Here is a 15,048-nt window from a genome sequence, read left to right on the forward strand (position 1 = left end):
AACTGTGTTCCTAATATGAACTATACAAAGGAAGAGTTGGCCCTTTTCAGAAGCCACCAACATACTGGAAATTATTTGTAATGAACATGATTCATGAACCTGATCTGTTGCTAGATTTGTGTCCTCTTTCCCTCCTCTCCCTGGATATGATTGACAGCTTCCTGGTTTAGGAAGCCTTTTATCTAATTCCAACATGCCATGGTCTCCAAATGGAAAGGCTCTTAAGAAATTGCGATTTATTACCCACAAACTGGGATTGCAACAAATTCCAGTTTGTTGACGTGGCCGCATTTGGACATCACAAGAAATCAGAATTGATTGGAAGACTTCTGAAACCAGGAAGCCTCCAGGTGCATGCATGCCGTATACAGGGAAAGAGGGAGAGAGCATGGAAACCCAGCAACGGACCAGGTTTGTGTTCATCACAACGTCTGAATGCAGCCTCCAGACCAGTCTAAGAAGAAGAAGAAAAAGAAGAAGAGTTGGTTTTTATATGCCAGCTTTCTCTACCACTTAAGGGAGACTCAAACCGGCTTACAATCACCTTCCCTTTCCACAACAGACACCCTGTGAGGTAGGTGGGACTGAGAGGGCTCTAACAGAGCTGTAACTTGCCCAAGGTCACCCAGCTGGCTTTGTGTATAGGAGTGGGGAAACAAATCCAATTCACCAGATTAGCATCTGCCGCTCATGTGGAGGAGTGGGGAATCAAACCCAGTTCTCCAGATCAGAGTCCACCGCTCCAAACCACCACTCTTAACCACTACACCACGCTGGTAACCACACTACACCACCATGTTTTAAATTTGTTGTAAAGAGGGGAGGGGGATCTAGCAGCAAAAAGGATAAGTGCAAAATAAGCTGTGACTTTTTCACAGATGCCTATTTGCATAGTTCATATTAGAAGCAACTGCTCTTTATTTTGGTCCCATCCCTCACCCAGTAGGAAGGCTGGAGGAAGGGTCTTAAATCTCTTTGGCCACGTGCTGACAGCTGCTATACACCGGTTGAAAAATCACCTTCTTTTCAAAGTCAGCAATGCTTGGAATATATGTTAAGTGGCTAGCTATCACATTCACATATATTTATGGGATGCTGCTGCATCTGAATATAATTTCATTAGGATTCTACCATGCCAGACGATTAAGGAGCTGGTTGAATGAAAAGGCAGCATACAGCCATGTCTGTTTATTAGGCATACCGGTACTTCATTTTTAATAGGTTGGAGGAGAAGAGAGTGAATGTTCTGCTTTTTCGGTGGTGATGTGTTGCCTTTGGAATGCTGTCCCCTTGAAGCTATGGCCCCTTGGGCCCAAACTACATGTTACAGTTTGTAATGTGTAATGTCTGGGTTCCCACCACCTGACACAGACTCTTAGGTCAGATGCCAGGTGTGAAAGAATTTGTTTTTTAAGTGCCCAGGGCCTAGGGATGCCGGCCTCCAGCAGGGACTTGTGGATCCCCTGGAATTACAGCTCATCTTCAGACTACAGAGATCAGTTCCCCTTGAGGTAATGGACACTTTGGAGGGAGGACTCTATGGCATTGTACCCCACGGAGGTCCTTGTCCTCCCCAGGCTCCATCCACAAATCTCCAGGAGTTTCCTAACCTGGATCTGGCAACCCCCACCCCCCGCCGGCAGCCTGGGGGGGACCTGGCAACCCTACCAGGGCCCAAGTTTGGATTGGAACTATGGTGTGAGGAGGAGGGGGCTTCCACCTCCACCCATGCCATTTTCCCCAACTCAAAACAGCCTAGGGTTTTCAGCCTCCCAGTGGGGTGTGGTGATCTCCCAGAATTACAACTGATCTCCAGATTATGGAGATCAGTTTCCATGAAGAAAATGGCTGAATTGAAGGATGGACTGGACTCTGTGGTTGTATACTCCATTGAGGTCTCTCCTCTTCCTAAACCACACCTTCCCTGGCTGTACTCCCCCCCCCCCCTTAATCTCCAGGAATTTCTCAAACCAGAGCTGGAAACTCTACAACAGCCCTGGATGGTGCTTTGGGGGGCATGTACATGTGCAGCCTCCAGTTAGGCAAATGGCACCCCCCCAGGCCCATTTTAGGTCAAGAAAATGGCACAGAAGGAAGGTCTCCACTCTGTACCACAATCCCAATCTGAATCATGGCCCTATGCACTTGGAAAATACCTTCTCCTACTCCTAAAATTTGATTGTCAGTCAAGAGTCAGGTTGGGAGAACCCATACCCTACAAGTTACAAATTGTAATGTGTAGCTTGTCCCTAAGGTGCCAAGCCAAAACACTTCTTTCCTGGGATTTTAAGTGAAGTGTTTCATCTTTTAAAGCAGTTTTTGAGGTCTACTTCTTGCCAGAGAGTTGTTCTATGGTGGTGGTTGAAAGAGCCATCAACTTGCAGCCAACTTGTGGTGACCCCATAGGGTTTTCAAGGTAAGAGACGCTCAGAGATGGTTTGCCATTGTCCTGGACTTTCTTGGTTGCCCCTGCTAAGCTTCTGAGATCTGACAAGATCAGATTGTTCTATGGATACAATTTTTGGCTTTTTAATGTGTCACTTACTTTAATGCTGATAATGTTATGTTTATATAGTATATATAAAATATATAATTTTATGTATATATAGTATTTGTTTTAAATGTTGTGATGTGATGTCACCCCGTGGGTTAGTAATGACCCAGCACTTGCACAAAGGACTACCTTTGACTTTTTAAACTCATGAGTCATTTCAAGCAGATCACTGGAGAGGTGGCATATACATTTTCCCTAAATAAATGAATAGTTCTTACAACAATCCAGTAACACAGTCCCTATTATTATTCCCATATTAAACACTGAAGGAAGAGGGGAAGGATTGGTGATTTGTATAAGCCAGTGATTTTCACCCTCTCTGTCTCCTGGGATTCTTTTGTTGGTGAGGCTGTTAGCTGACTGCTCAGGAGAGGATTCATGCTCAGTTCTCAGGGCCTGACCTTGCCCATTGGGCTTCAGTATAGCCCCATGGCAAATCAAGCCCCATTTAAATATGAGACTGGTGGCAAAGCAAAGTATGTTCCCTTGTGATTTTGCATGGACTCAGCTTAGGGTTGTGAACTGTCAGGTAGTAGCAGGAGATCTCCTGCTAATTCAACTGATCTCCAGCCGATAGAGATCATATCACCTGGAGAAAAATGGCCACTTTGGCAATTGAACTCTATGGCATTGAAGCCCCTCCCCTCCTCAAGCTCCCCCCCCCCCCAAATCTCCCACCGGTGGAGAAGAGGGACCTGGCAACACTAACTCAGCTTCTCGTGTAAAATGTGCTGCGATCTGGACAAAGTGGCTACACCGTGGGGAGGGGCCATGGCTCAGTAGTAGAGTATCTGCTTCGTCCCAGGTTCAATCCCCGGCATCTCCAGTTAGAGTGACTAGGCAGGTAGGTGATGTGAAAGACCTCTACCTGAGACCCTGGAGAGCCGCTGCCGGTTTGAGTAGACAATACTAACTTTGAAGGACCAAGGGTCTGATTCAGTATAAGGCAGCTTCATGTGTATGCCGCCTCAGTGCCCACCTTAGAGATCTTTATGCTTTGTTACTGTTGTGCTAGTCTGCAAAAAAAGCACACTTAGCTGATTTGCGTGAGTTAACAGCCCAGTTTGAACAGGACACTGGGTGGGCGCCAAATTTCACAGGTGACATCTTTTGCCTCACCAGCATCACTTTTAAAATCAAGCCTTAGAACGGTGCCTTAGAATGAGCCAACTCTCCCCTGTAGCTGGTCATTGCTGGAGAAGATCATTCGTGGAGAAGATTCCTGGACGTCATTCAGAGAGTTTGCCTGCCATTACCGATCTCCTCACTCAGGAGCCCTTGAGAGCTTCCAGGGGAATCCAGGTCTCCTAGAATGTGGTTTGGAAACCACTGGGGCAATCCCAGGTCATTGGATTTTTGTTTTGTTTTGCTAAATTGAATCCGCTTTAGGCTTGCCTGCATGCCTGATTGCCGCTTGTTTGTACATCAATTTTCACTAAGTCAAGGCAAGCTATGCTATACGTGCAACCGCAGTGTTCCATTTCACATTGGGAATGCAGCAATAGTGAAAAAAACAGTTCTTAAAAAATAATAATAGGCAGAGCATTTTGTAGGTATTTTTTTTGAAACTGGAACTGGATGTTCTTAACTGGACCAAGGTCCTATTTAAGTTTATTTCACTAGGAGTAAGAGTGTTTTTACACTTATATACACCAATATAAATGTGCTTTGGGCATGAGATGACTGCCATCTTTTATGACATGAGACTGCTGCTGTCTCTGAGTTTGGTCCTCTGACTGTTCATTTGCAGATCGCAAGTAGGCACAGTCTTGGGAAGGGTGTAACAAGCTGGCTAATAGCTACAGAACGCCCTCCAACTTGCTGAAAACCCTATTCAGTCTGGGTCTGTCTGTAGGTCGCGCCTTGCCCAATTCCAGGTCAGCTCAGACACCCCTTTTCCTAAGGAATGGCCATGCTAAACAATTGGGTGAGCAGGCAGGAAGTACAACCAGTGGAGGCAGACATTTGTCATTGCCAAGTTGGTATTTACTGCCTCCATTGGGACAATTGCTATTGCAAAGCAACAACTGAAATTCATTACAGTGCCTTGGAGAGGGAGAGATAAAGGTTCCCTGTCTCCATGTAAGGAGAGGACAGTGGGGAAGGGAAGCTCAGGGATCCTCCGGACTACTTCACCTGACCCATGTCACTGTTGTTACCCTATGTACTGCCCATCCCACCCACATGAGCTGGTGTGGTATAGTGAGTTGTGTGTTGGACTAGGATCTGGGAGTCTTGAGTTTAGATCCACAGAGTCATGGAGGCTGCTGGGTGATCTTGAGCCAGTCACTCTCTCAACCTAACCTGTGCTCGGGGTTGTGAAGATAAAATGGAAGGATGGAATTTTAAAAAATGAACTGGATGTACTAGGGATGCCAGCCTCCAGGTGGGATCTGGGGATCCCCCAGAAGTACAGGTAATCTGTAGACTACAGAGATCAGTTCCCCTGGAGAAAATGGATGTTTTGAAGGGTGGACTGTATGACATTGTACCCCACCGAGGTCCCTGTCCTCCCCAGGCTCAAATCTCTAGGAGTTTCCCAACCTGGATCTTGCAACCCTAGTGTTCCCCATTCCCCACCAGTGGCCAGGGAGGACCTGGCAACCCTAGGATGTATACCCAGCAAGAGTACTCCTGAAACTACTCTGGGGCTGTTGACAGAGAAAGATTAGTGGTGAGGAACAAGAGAGGGTTTTTCTCTTTTTGTCCTGGGGTGCTCGCTCTTTCATTGCTGACCTTTCAAAAACTCCCAGTATACTTCTGAGGAATTCTAGAGTTTACTGGAACACAGTCTGAAAACTTCTGCCCCTAATAGTTGAGGAATAATAACAGGAGGGGGGGATTATGATGTTAAGCCAGTATCAGTAAAATATCTTTTGATCATTAAGTCTAACTAACAACTGGCTGCTTTGCTTTGCCAAGTGTAGAGGGCCTTGCATAGGCAACTACCAAGGGTTTTGGAGATGCTGCTCTTTCACTAAGTGCTTTGCATGTGTCTGCTGTCTCGCTACAGCTGTGCAAAAATGCTATAGAACCTGCTCTTCCTCCTTTATGCTTTGGGGATAAAAACACATGCTAAATTCTGCTATTTCCAATGATATTTTTTTTCCTTTTGATGCATGTTTACACTTAATTGTGGGGATCATTTTTTTGGGGGGGGATGTTGCCCATAGAAATCTTTTCATTCCTGGTTTCGTGAAATCATACACGTCTAGTTGCTTAGGGTTTGGGTGTTTTAAAACATCAATGCAAGTCTGTATAATAACTTGAGATGTCCTAACCTGAACTCCAATTAAAAACTAAATTTTCATTTCAAAGAAGCCGCTGTCTCATTGAAAGCAGGAGCTATACAATTTGGGACTTATATTTCAACTTGAGAATGTTTAAAATATGTTATAATACAGAACTGCTTTGTTATTGTTTTCAAGAATAATGTTCTGCTATTCTTGATTCATTCTCTGTTGTTTTAAATCAGTATGATGTATTTTTGCAAAACAGTGCAGGAGAATATACTGTGCTTTAATGAAATGGTATCCTTTCTACATCTGTTGGAACTCGCTTGACACATGCAGAAGATAAGAACCAGCTGTGGTATCCTTAGAATTTGTAGTTGGGGTCAGCAACCTTTATAATTAAAGAACCAAACTACATCAAAATTCAGAGCCAGTTTAAGAGAGCCTATTTGTATAATTGAAAATAGGCAACTTAGCATTACTGATAATTGACATTGATTAATAATACATAAAGTTTCTACAGCCCAATCCTTTATTAGAAAGTGGCACACAAGAGACATCTCATTAAGTAATAAATATACGCAGGAGCACCCTGCACAATTGTTTTAGTATATTGTCATAGATCGGTGCACGTTTTGTACTTGCATTACTGGCAACTGTTCACCTTTAACATTTCTCGTTCTGTGAAGCATCTCTGCCCTGACCTGGTTGGCCAAAGCTAGCCTGATTATGAGATCTCAGAAGCCAAGCAGGGTCAGCCCTGGTTAGTACTTGGATGGGAGACCACTAAGGAAATCCAGGGTCGCTACACAGATGCAGACGATGGCAAACCACCTCTAAACGTCTCTAGCCTTCAAAATCCAGTTGGGTCACCTTGAGTTGTCTGTGACTAGATGGCACTTTCTACCACCAATGCATCCCTTTGTATGTGTGTAAAGTGCTGTCAAGTCGCAGCTGACTTATGGTGACCACTTTTTTGGGGTTTTCATGGCAAGAGACGAACAGAGGTGGTTTGCCAGTGCCTCTGCACAGCAACCCTGGACTTCCTTGGTGGTCTCCCATCCAAATACTAACCAGGGCTGACCCTGCTTAGCTTCTGACATCTGACGAGATCAGGCTAGCCTGGGCCATCTAAGTCAGGGCTTGCATCCCCTTAGTCCCATAAAAATCATTGCCTGTTATTCCCTTCACATATTGGTTATTCTAGTCTTCCATTATACCTTAACTTAGAAGAAGAGGAGTTGGTTTTTATATGCCAATTTTCTCTACCTTTTAAGAAGAATCAAACTAGCTTACAATCTCCTTCCCTTCTTCTCCCCACAACAGACACCTTGTGAAGTTGGTGGGGCTGAGAAAGCTCAAAGGAAACTGTGACTAGCCCAAGGTCACCCAGCTGTCTTCATGTGTAGGAGTGGGGAAACCAACCCAGTTCACCAGATGAGAGTCCACTGCTCTTAACCACCTGGTTGGCCATTGTGTGAACAGACTGCTGGACTTGATGGACCTTGGTCTGATCCAGCAGGGCCTTTCTTATGTTCTAACCATTACACCACGTGGGCTTTCTCTCAGTTGTACACTGTAGCACAACTAATGGAACAATATAATATTTGGCTGGCTTTGTGTGATGAGATTCTGGTTGAACAACAACCCAGAACCAAACCCATAAATGCCTTTGGCTCACTGTTCTCTAAATTTAGTTAGTATTTAAGCAGAGGCTGGACAAATACTTGTCAGGGATGCTCTAGACTGATCCTGCATTGAGCAGGGGGTTGGACTATGTGGCCTGTATTGCCCCCTTCCAACTCTTATGATACTATCTCTGATGGGCCAGTTTCCCTGGAAAATATATCCCAAACTTTGTTAGACTCAGAAGGGGCTTGATCATCCCCTGTTTGCGTTAGCTGCCATTAACAAACAAGCAGAAAGCTTTCTTATACCTCCAGGCAAATGAACCTTTTCAGAATCATTCTACAGAAGTAGCACTTGGATACAATAATCCACAATTTAATTCATTCCCCCCGCCCCAAAGCCTGATGCCGGAAATCTTGTACACAATTCCAGTATAAATAAAAACAAGTGCCCTTCTGACTGTACCATGCCCAGCATCTGTCTGGCCCATTTTGCAAAATATTTATAAATTGGGAAGGCGAAACATGGATCTCCCTTAGATCATTTATCCCTTAGGTTTATAATAATTTATTAATATGGTCACTGACCAGCAGAAAAAACAAAAACAGCCACAACAGATATCCCTTAGGTTTAATAAACCCCCAAATTAAAAGATGACTAGTGTATTTATTGGTTCCCATTGTTTAAAATAGTTGCAAATGCTGCTGAGGCTTAAGGCAAAATTAGCCCCCGGAGTGGGTTGCTTTTATGTCACTGGAGAAACATTTGTTTTTATAGATGGATATGAAAGGATACTGTCTCTTTAAAGGCTACAAAAATGCTTTTCTGGTGAAAGTACTGCATGAACTGCTCAGGTTAGAAAAAATCTGTTCTATTCACTCTTTCACTGGAATTCTTGAACTGTCTTGACAAGAATAGCATAACATCATTCATGTTAGTCACTTTTATAGAGAGCATATCACAACATCTATTTGGAAATGTCTTGTAATGAGATAGTGACATAATATATATCTATTTTAAATGTGTCGAAGTTTATTTTTTATTTCAGAAAAAAAAGCTCTGAGTGTTGAATGTGTGTAAGTCTTCAGGAATGTAGCAAGTTGATAAAATCCCAAGCCAAATCCAACCTCTTTGCAGGAAAAACAAGCCAAAACAAAAAGCTGGAATTGCTTTTTATGGACATTTGTTTTGCAGCTTTCTACGTCTTAAGGCACAGAATAGCCAGGATAAGGTGCCAACCCAAAGGTTAGCTGAACCTATTTCTTGAAATAATTTTGGCACGGCTGTGTTTTTGGAGGCATGACCTCTCCGATCATATTTGGGGCATAAAGACTATATATAACGTCAAAGGGAAATATTTAATTATTTATTATTTTTAGGAGGGTGAACAGTGTTAGACTTGTGTCACTTCCCTGAGTGGTGAGAAGTTCCAGGGGTTGCATTTTATCTGGCCTGGCTGTCTTTGAAAGAGGAGAGAGACAGTGTTCCTGCAGCCTGCAATGTTTGGTTTATTTACAATTACACAACTATACTTGTATTCTACGAGTGGAAGCAAAATAACCCTGCTATAAGCCAGCAAATCTGCTATCCCACAGTAGTGAGAAACAGAGCTCCTAAACCCAACAGCCAACTTAAGAAGTCTGTCTGTTCTTCCAGTGTTACAACAGTGCTTTCTTTTCACACATGCACACACAACCTGCCCCCTCCCTCCAGCTCGGTGAGTTGCCTCTTCCAAGCCCCGCGGCTCTTGGATCCTTCCCAACAGTTAAGGCCAATAGAGAAAACATCTACAGTTGTTAAAACGCATTACCCTTCTGTAGGTAGGGTTGCCAAGTCCCTCTTCACCACCGGCGGGAGGTTTTTGGGGCAGAGCCTGAGGAGGGCGGGGTTTGGGGAGGGGAGGGACTTCAATGACATAGAGCCCAATTGCCAAAGCAGCCATTTTCTCCTGGGGAACTGATCTCTATCGGCTGGAGATCAGTTGTAATAGCAGGAGATCTCCAACTAGTACCCGGAGGTTAGCAACCCTACCTGAACAGAGGTCAAACCCCCAGCACTGTTTAGCTCATGACTGAATGTCATCACTGACAGTGGCTCTCTAGGGTTTCAGGCAGAGAAAGCACCCATATGATATGGACCTAATGTTATTTTAGACTCCTTTGCTTACATATAGGTTCCTAGCATGCCACGCCCTGAAAACTCAGCTGAGTTTATTCAGTGAGCACCTGGATTTGGGGACTTTTGCATGTATTTGATCATCCAGAGATCTGTTATGTGGTCAAACAGGCCCAGCATGGTCAAACCTGTCCATCCTGCTGGCCTATATCTCTCCAAGCACCTCAGAAAACAGTCTTTTCCAGACAAGTGGAAACCCCAGAAGCTTCTGTAATATACAAAGTATGTTTTCTGACACTACTTTTTAGGCCCACCCCTTGATAGACATGATAACTGCCAAATGACAGAAACTAACCCTTGAGGAAGCTCTTTGTAGCAGCGGGTTCCTTTCTAGCCACAAGTTTAATAACAAGTGTAGGCCCTGACCATTACATTATTTCCACTTATTTCCACATGTAAGTATTCACGCAGGTTTAGCATTTAATAATTTTGGGTTCGTTTTTAAGCCTCGTATAATTTGCTTTATCCAATTAGAATTTCAGTCATTTTTATAATGTGTTTACAAACTGGTGCTTTCCTCAAGGCCTAACTTTGTCACTTGAAATTCATGCAAACTACCCGAGCCTATTTGTTGAAGAGAGCTTTGACTCTGAAAAGTTTATACCCTGAAAATCGTGTTGGTCTTTTAGGTGCTGCTGGATTTGAATCTTGCTCTTCTACTGCAGACCAACATGGTTACTCACTGGACACTACCCTAGACTAGGGTTGCAATCCTATGCGCACTTACTTGAAAGTAACAACCGCTAAATTTATGGAAATTCTGAGTAAAGACATCTGATTAAAGTACATCTTCAAAAAAATAACTCTAGCAGAAGCACACGGAACTACTTTGCATCAGGGCTTGTGAAGCTCCCCTTCTCTTGAACTGTCTTGACAAGACAGTTGTCTGAGAGATACCCCCAAAGTCAGGGGATTCCCCCCCTCACACGTGCGCACAAAAATATCAGCCTTTGGTGCAGCAGGAGGAACTGCAGGTGGAATAAGAAGCTGCAGAAAGCTATAGCAGAGATGAACATATCCATGAGTGAAGTGTATGAACATTGACAGAACATTGGATAATTATAGCTCCAGACTGGTAAATTGTGAAAGGCTGTGCTGGTCTATGACTTTTTTTTTTTTTTTAAAATAAAGATTGATTAATTGATAGCTCGAGACCAGCTTTCCCCAAAGATTTGGTCCTGTGGCATTGTTTTCTTTTTCTGAATTAAAATCAGAGGCACTGTTCTTTATCCTCAAAAAGGATAGCATAGCAGGCTTCCTCCTTGCAGCTGAGGGAAAGCCCATTTAATATCAACTACACACACACAAACACCCCACGCACATTGCTCTTCCGGGGCTATGATGGTCTCTTTGCTCACTCGGGATTCAGGGATGTGGTTGAGATTTCTGGGCAATGGAAATGCCTTTGAAATTTCCCTCAGCTGTCAGCAGCAATGTGGACTACGTCAGGGAATCCATGGGCCTTTTTGTACTCCCTCCCTGGGGATGATGCCAGGGGATGGTGGAAATCTCTGCATATTGGCCGACAGAGTGTGGAGATCTGTGTTGCCCAAGACCTCCAGTCTCTCATGGGCCAAAGACAGGTGGATGCTTCCAAGATGGTGGCTCAAAGCCCACTTCATCCCCCCACACTGCATACTGGTGTGCAAGATGTACAGGCTGAGAATCTCTGCTTCAAGCTTCATTAGATGAGTGATTCGTTGAATGTTTTGGAGATATTCCAATACAGTGAATGGGTCCTACCACTCCACAGAGCAGAGTTTGAAGCCTTCCTTCAGCCTAAGGAATCTTCCTTCACCTTCTGCCAGCAGAAGAGCACTTAGGTTGGGGAAAGGCTTGAGAAAGGTTCCTTAGGCTGGAGGAACTCCAGGCCATTGCAGGAATAGTTTTTGTGATATAATATATAATCTTGATGTATCTTGATTTATTTTTTATTACATACAAATGTAAGTGTTTAAAGCGCTAGGTCTTGTTTCCATGTATACGTGCAAGTGTAGCAATTATATACCCACTAAGGCCATTTCTAAAAATTGCAACATATTCTTCATGCTGATTGTTTGCACACAGTTCTAATCTAATGCCCTGGCCCTGTGGGTAAGTGAAAATCTCTTTGGAAACCCAATACTTGCTTTATTTAAACGGGCTATACGTTTAGTTCTCTGGTGCTTCTAATCTCTCTGTTGGTTATGGAACCACGTTCGCAACATTTGGCACTGTCATTCCAGAATGAGTGAGTAAAGAAAGTTTGGCATATCCAGCTGCTTAAAAGATTAAAGGCCAGCTGCCCGCGATGCAGCTTGGTGCAAAGGACATTAACAACTTGCCATATAATGGAAATATGTTTCTTGAGAAAAGCAGATGTTTTATGAGGTTGTAATCTGCTTTGTATTGCATTTAGTGATAAAAATTCAATCCCTAGTTATCCTAATGAGGATAGTTATAAATCCCCTTAGTTGGAAGGAACAGCCAGCTTCCATGGTATCATAGCTGTATGCAACTCAACTGTTGCCTTTTGCTTCACAATATTAGCAGCCCGAAACAAGGGAAAAATCCTTGAACTATTAGAGGTAAGAACACAAGAACATAAGCAAGGCCATGCCGGATCAGACCAAGGTCCATCAAGTCCAGCAGTCTGTTCACACAGTGGCCAACCAGGTGCCTCTAGGAAGCCCACAAACAAGACGACTGCAGCAGCATTATCCTGCCTGTGTTCCAAAGCACCTAATATAATAGGCATGCTCCTCTGATCCTGGAGAGAATAGGTAGGCATTATTACTAGTATCCATTTTGAATAGTAGCCATGAATACCCCTTTCCTCCATGAACATGTCCACTCCCCTCTTAAAGCCTTCCAAGTTGGCAGCCATCACCACATCCTGGGGCAGGGAGTTCCACAATTGAACTATGTGTTGTGTGAAGAAATACTTCCTTTTATCTGATTTGAATCTCTCGCCATCCAGCTTCAGCAGATTACTCCACGTTCTAGTATTATGAGAGAGAAAAGTTTCTCCCTGTCCAATCTCTCCATACCATGCATAAGTTTAGCAATATGTCCCTCAAAAATATATATATATTTGCATCATCCTTGCAATAATTTCAGCCCAGATGATGTTGAATGCCAAGGTCTGTTTTTTTATATATAAGCTGTGCCTCTCTGGTATGAACACATAGGACCAGTCTGGAGATAAATAAAATCTAAGTTTTTACAGGCATATTATTATTGAGATGTATATATGATAAACACCCTCACCCTCACCCATCTGTGCACACTCAGGAGGATGTTTTCGTGGTGGGGGTATATATATCTTTCTCCCTCTCCCATAATACTAGAACACGGGGTCATCTGCTAAAGCTGGAGGGCGAGAGATTCAAAACAGATAAAAGGAAGTATTTTTTCACACAACTCATAGTTAAATTGTGGAACTCCCTGCCCCAGGATGTGGTGATGGCTGCCAGCTTGGAGGGCTTTAAGAGGGGAGTGGACATATTCATGGAGGAGAGGGGTATTCATGGCTATTAGTTAGAATGGATACTAGTCATGCTGCATACCTATTCTCTCTAGTATCAGAGGAGCATGCCTATTATTTTGGGTGCAGTGGAACGCAGCCAGGATGGTGCTGCTGCAGTCATCTTGTTTGTGGCTTCCTAAAGGCACCTGGTTGGCCACTGTGTGAACAGACTGCTGGACTTGATGGGCCTTGGTCTGATCCAGCAGGGCCTTTCTTATGTTCTTACGAATTTGCAGGGAACCCTCGCATTTATTTCAAGCAGTGCTTCTTAAACCACGTCAGCCCAACATTTTGTGACAATACACCAATTTGCAGATGTTGTGTGTAGTCAAGGTCAATTTCTGTTTAGTGGGACATCACACTTTAATTGGTTTTTATCAACAGACTAATTAATTTGTGCATATCACTTTTTAATTAGTCTGAATGAAAGAGGCACTTTTTTTTTAGTTCAGGTGTGCTGTGCACAGTGACTTACAATTTCATTTAAAAAGATCTGTTTTAACACTTCCTTCAATTAGGCTTGCCAACAGGCCTGGGGAAAAATATCTTGTTCCTTTAATAGAACCATAATGTGTAGAAATGAGCTGCTGAAGCTTTTCATGGCATGGAAGTAAATAACTACCCTGAGCCTGACCTTGGTTGGGAAAGAGCGGGTTAAAAATCTAATAAATAAAATAACATAATAACATCCAATTAAGCTTTTAATAAAAGGACAGGGCATTTTCTCCAGGCCTGTTGGCAACCCTGTCTTTAGTGCCTCAAGAGGCAGTTATAATGAAGTTTGGCGGATATGCAAAATTAATTAAATATATTTAATATGTTAAAAGGCAGTCAATTAAAAGTCCTCAAATCCATTGCTAGCTCTACTGATTAGTTAATTGCGGTACTAACTAGAGTTGTGTGTTCGCTTATTAACTAATAAAAAATGAGATGAAAAAGTCTCATACATTACAAGTAGGAAAACTAATTACATTAATTAATATTCATTCTTTTGGCACCTGGAAGTCTGGTTTAGAGAATACGAACTGAGTTGAGACTGGGAGAATGGAGAGAACAGTCAGGAGACAACTAAATTGGCAGGAAACCTTTCAGTTAAATATATCTTGCAGCAGAAGAAATGATTCCTGATATATATTTTTCTTTCTACAGTGTTTCTATCAGTAATCAATAGATTCAGGAGGGATTTCTTGATCCTATCTAAGCATATAAGCAGCATTTCACTGCCCCCTCCCTATTTTCATGAACTAATTCTGTTTTTCTTGAAATTGCAAGTTTTCAGACATTTTCTGGTGCTTTGCAAAATTCCATTACTACTTTTTTGTTTGGTCTTCTGGAGTTAAACTCAAGCATAAATTCATTCTCATAAAAGATCTACAAATGCTTGGATCATGGGAACCACAAGGATGTGAATTAGGTCCATATATGGACAGGGAAGCTTTGGTAGGAGGAAAAGAATAAAATCTGATTTGAAAATATATAGGAAGCTGATACTTTACATGAAACATATACACATTAACATTAACATAAGCTTATTCCATGAAGCAAAAAATTATTCCCCCTCCAAATATTTTCCCTTTAATAAAATGACAGTCACACTTTTATATTATGAATCTATGACCTTTTAAGGAAACTTATTTACTACATCCTCATTTTGATGGAATTTACAGTGCAATCCTAAGCAGAGTTGTTCCAGAGTTGCTGAAATGAATGAGGTTAGACTGGAGTAACTCTAGGATTGTACTGTTGTGGCTTAGGACAATCATTATCAGAAGCTGTACTCAGTTTATCCATGTATGTATCTTGTGCATTTTTGAATCATAACATTTGCCTTAAGGGTGAAAAAGGTTGGATAAATATTTTTGTATAGCTGTATTTTAACCGTGTCTGATACATCACATGGGGAGAAATGGCTGGGATGAGGGGGAATTATCCCAGAAAAGGTGGCGGCG

General features: G+C 42.7%; 1 protein-coding gene across 1 annotated transcript in view; it reads left to right on the plus strand.

Moving 5' to 3' along the window:
- NPNT (nephronectin) overlaps positions 1 to 15,048 on the plus strand; it is an 82,825-nt gene that overhangs the window by 25,407 nt on the left and 42,370 nt on the right. The window contains exon 3 of the mRNA XM_056855019.1: positions 8,611 to 8,661. Coding sequence (XP_056710997.1) covers positions 8,611 to 8,661 — 51 coding nt within the window. The remainder of the gene's footprint in view (positions 1 to 8,610; positions 8,662 to 15,048) is intronic.

Source organism: Euleptes europaea, chromosome 9 (genome assembly GCF_029931775.1).
Source record: "Euleptes europaea isolate rEulEur1 chromosome 9, rEulEur1.hap1, whole genome shotgun sequence".
NCBI lineage: Eukaryota > Metazoa > Chordata > Lepidosauria > Squamata > Sphaerodactylidae > Euleptes > Euleptes europaea.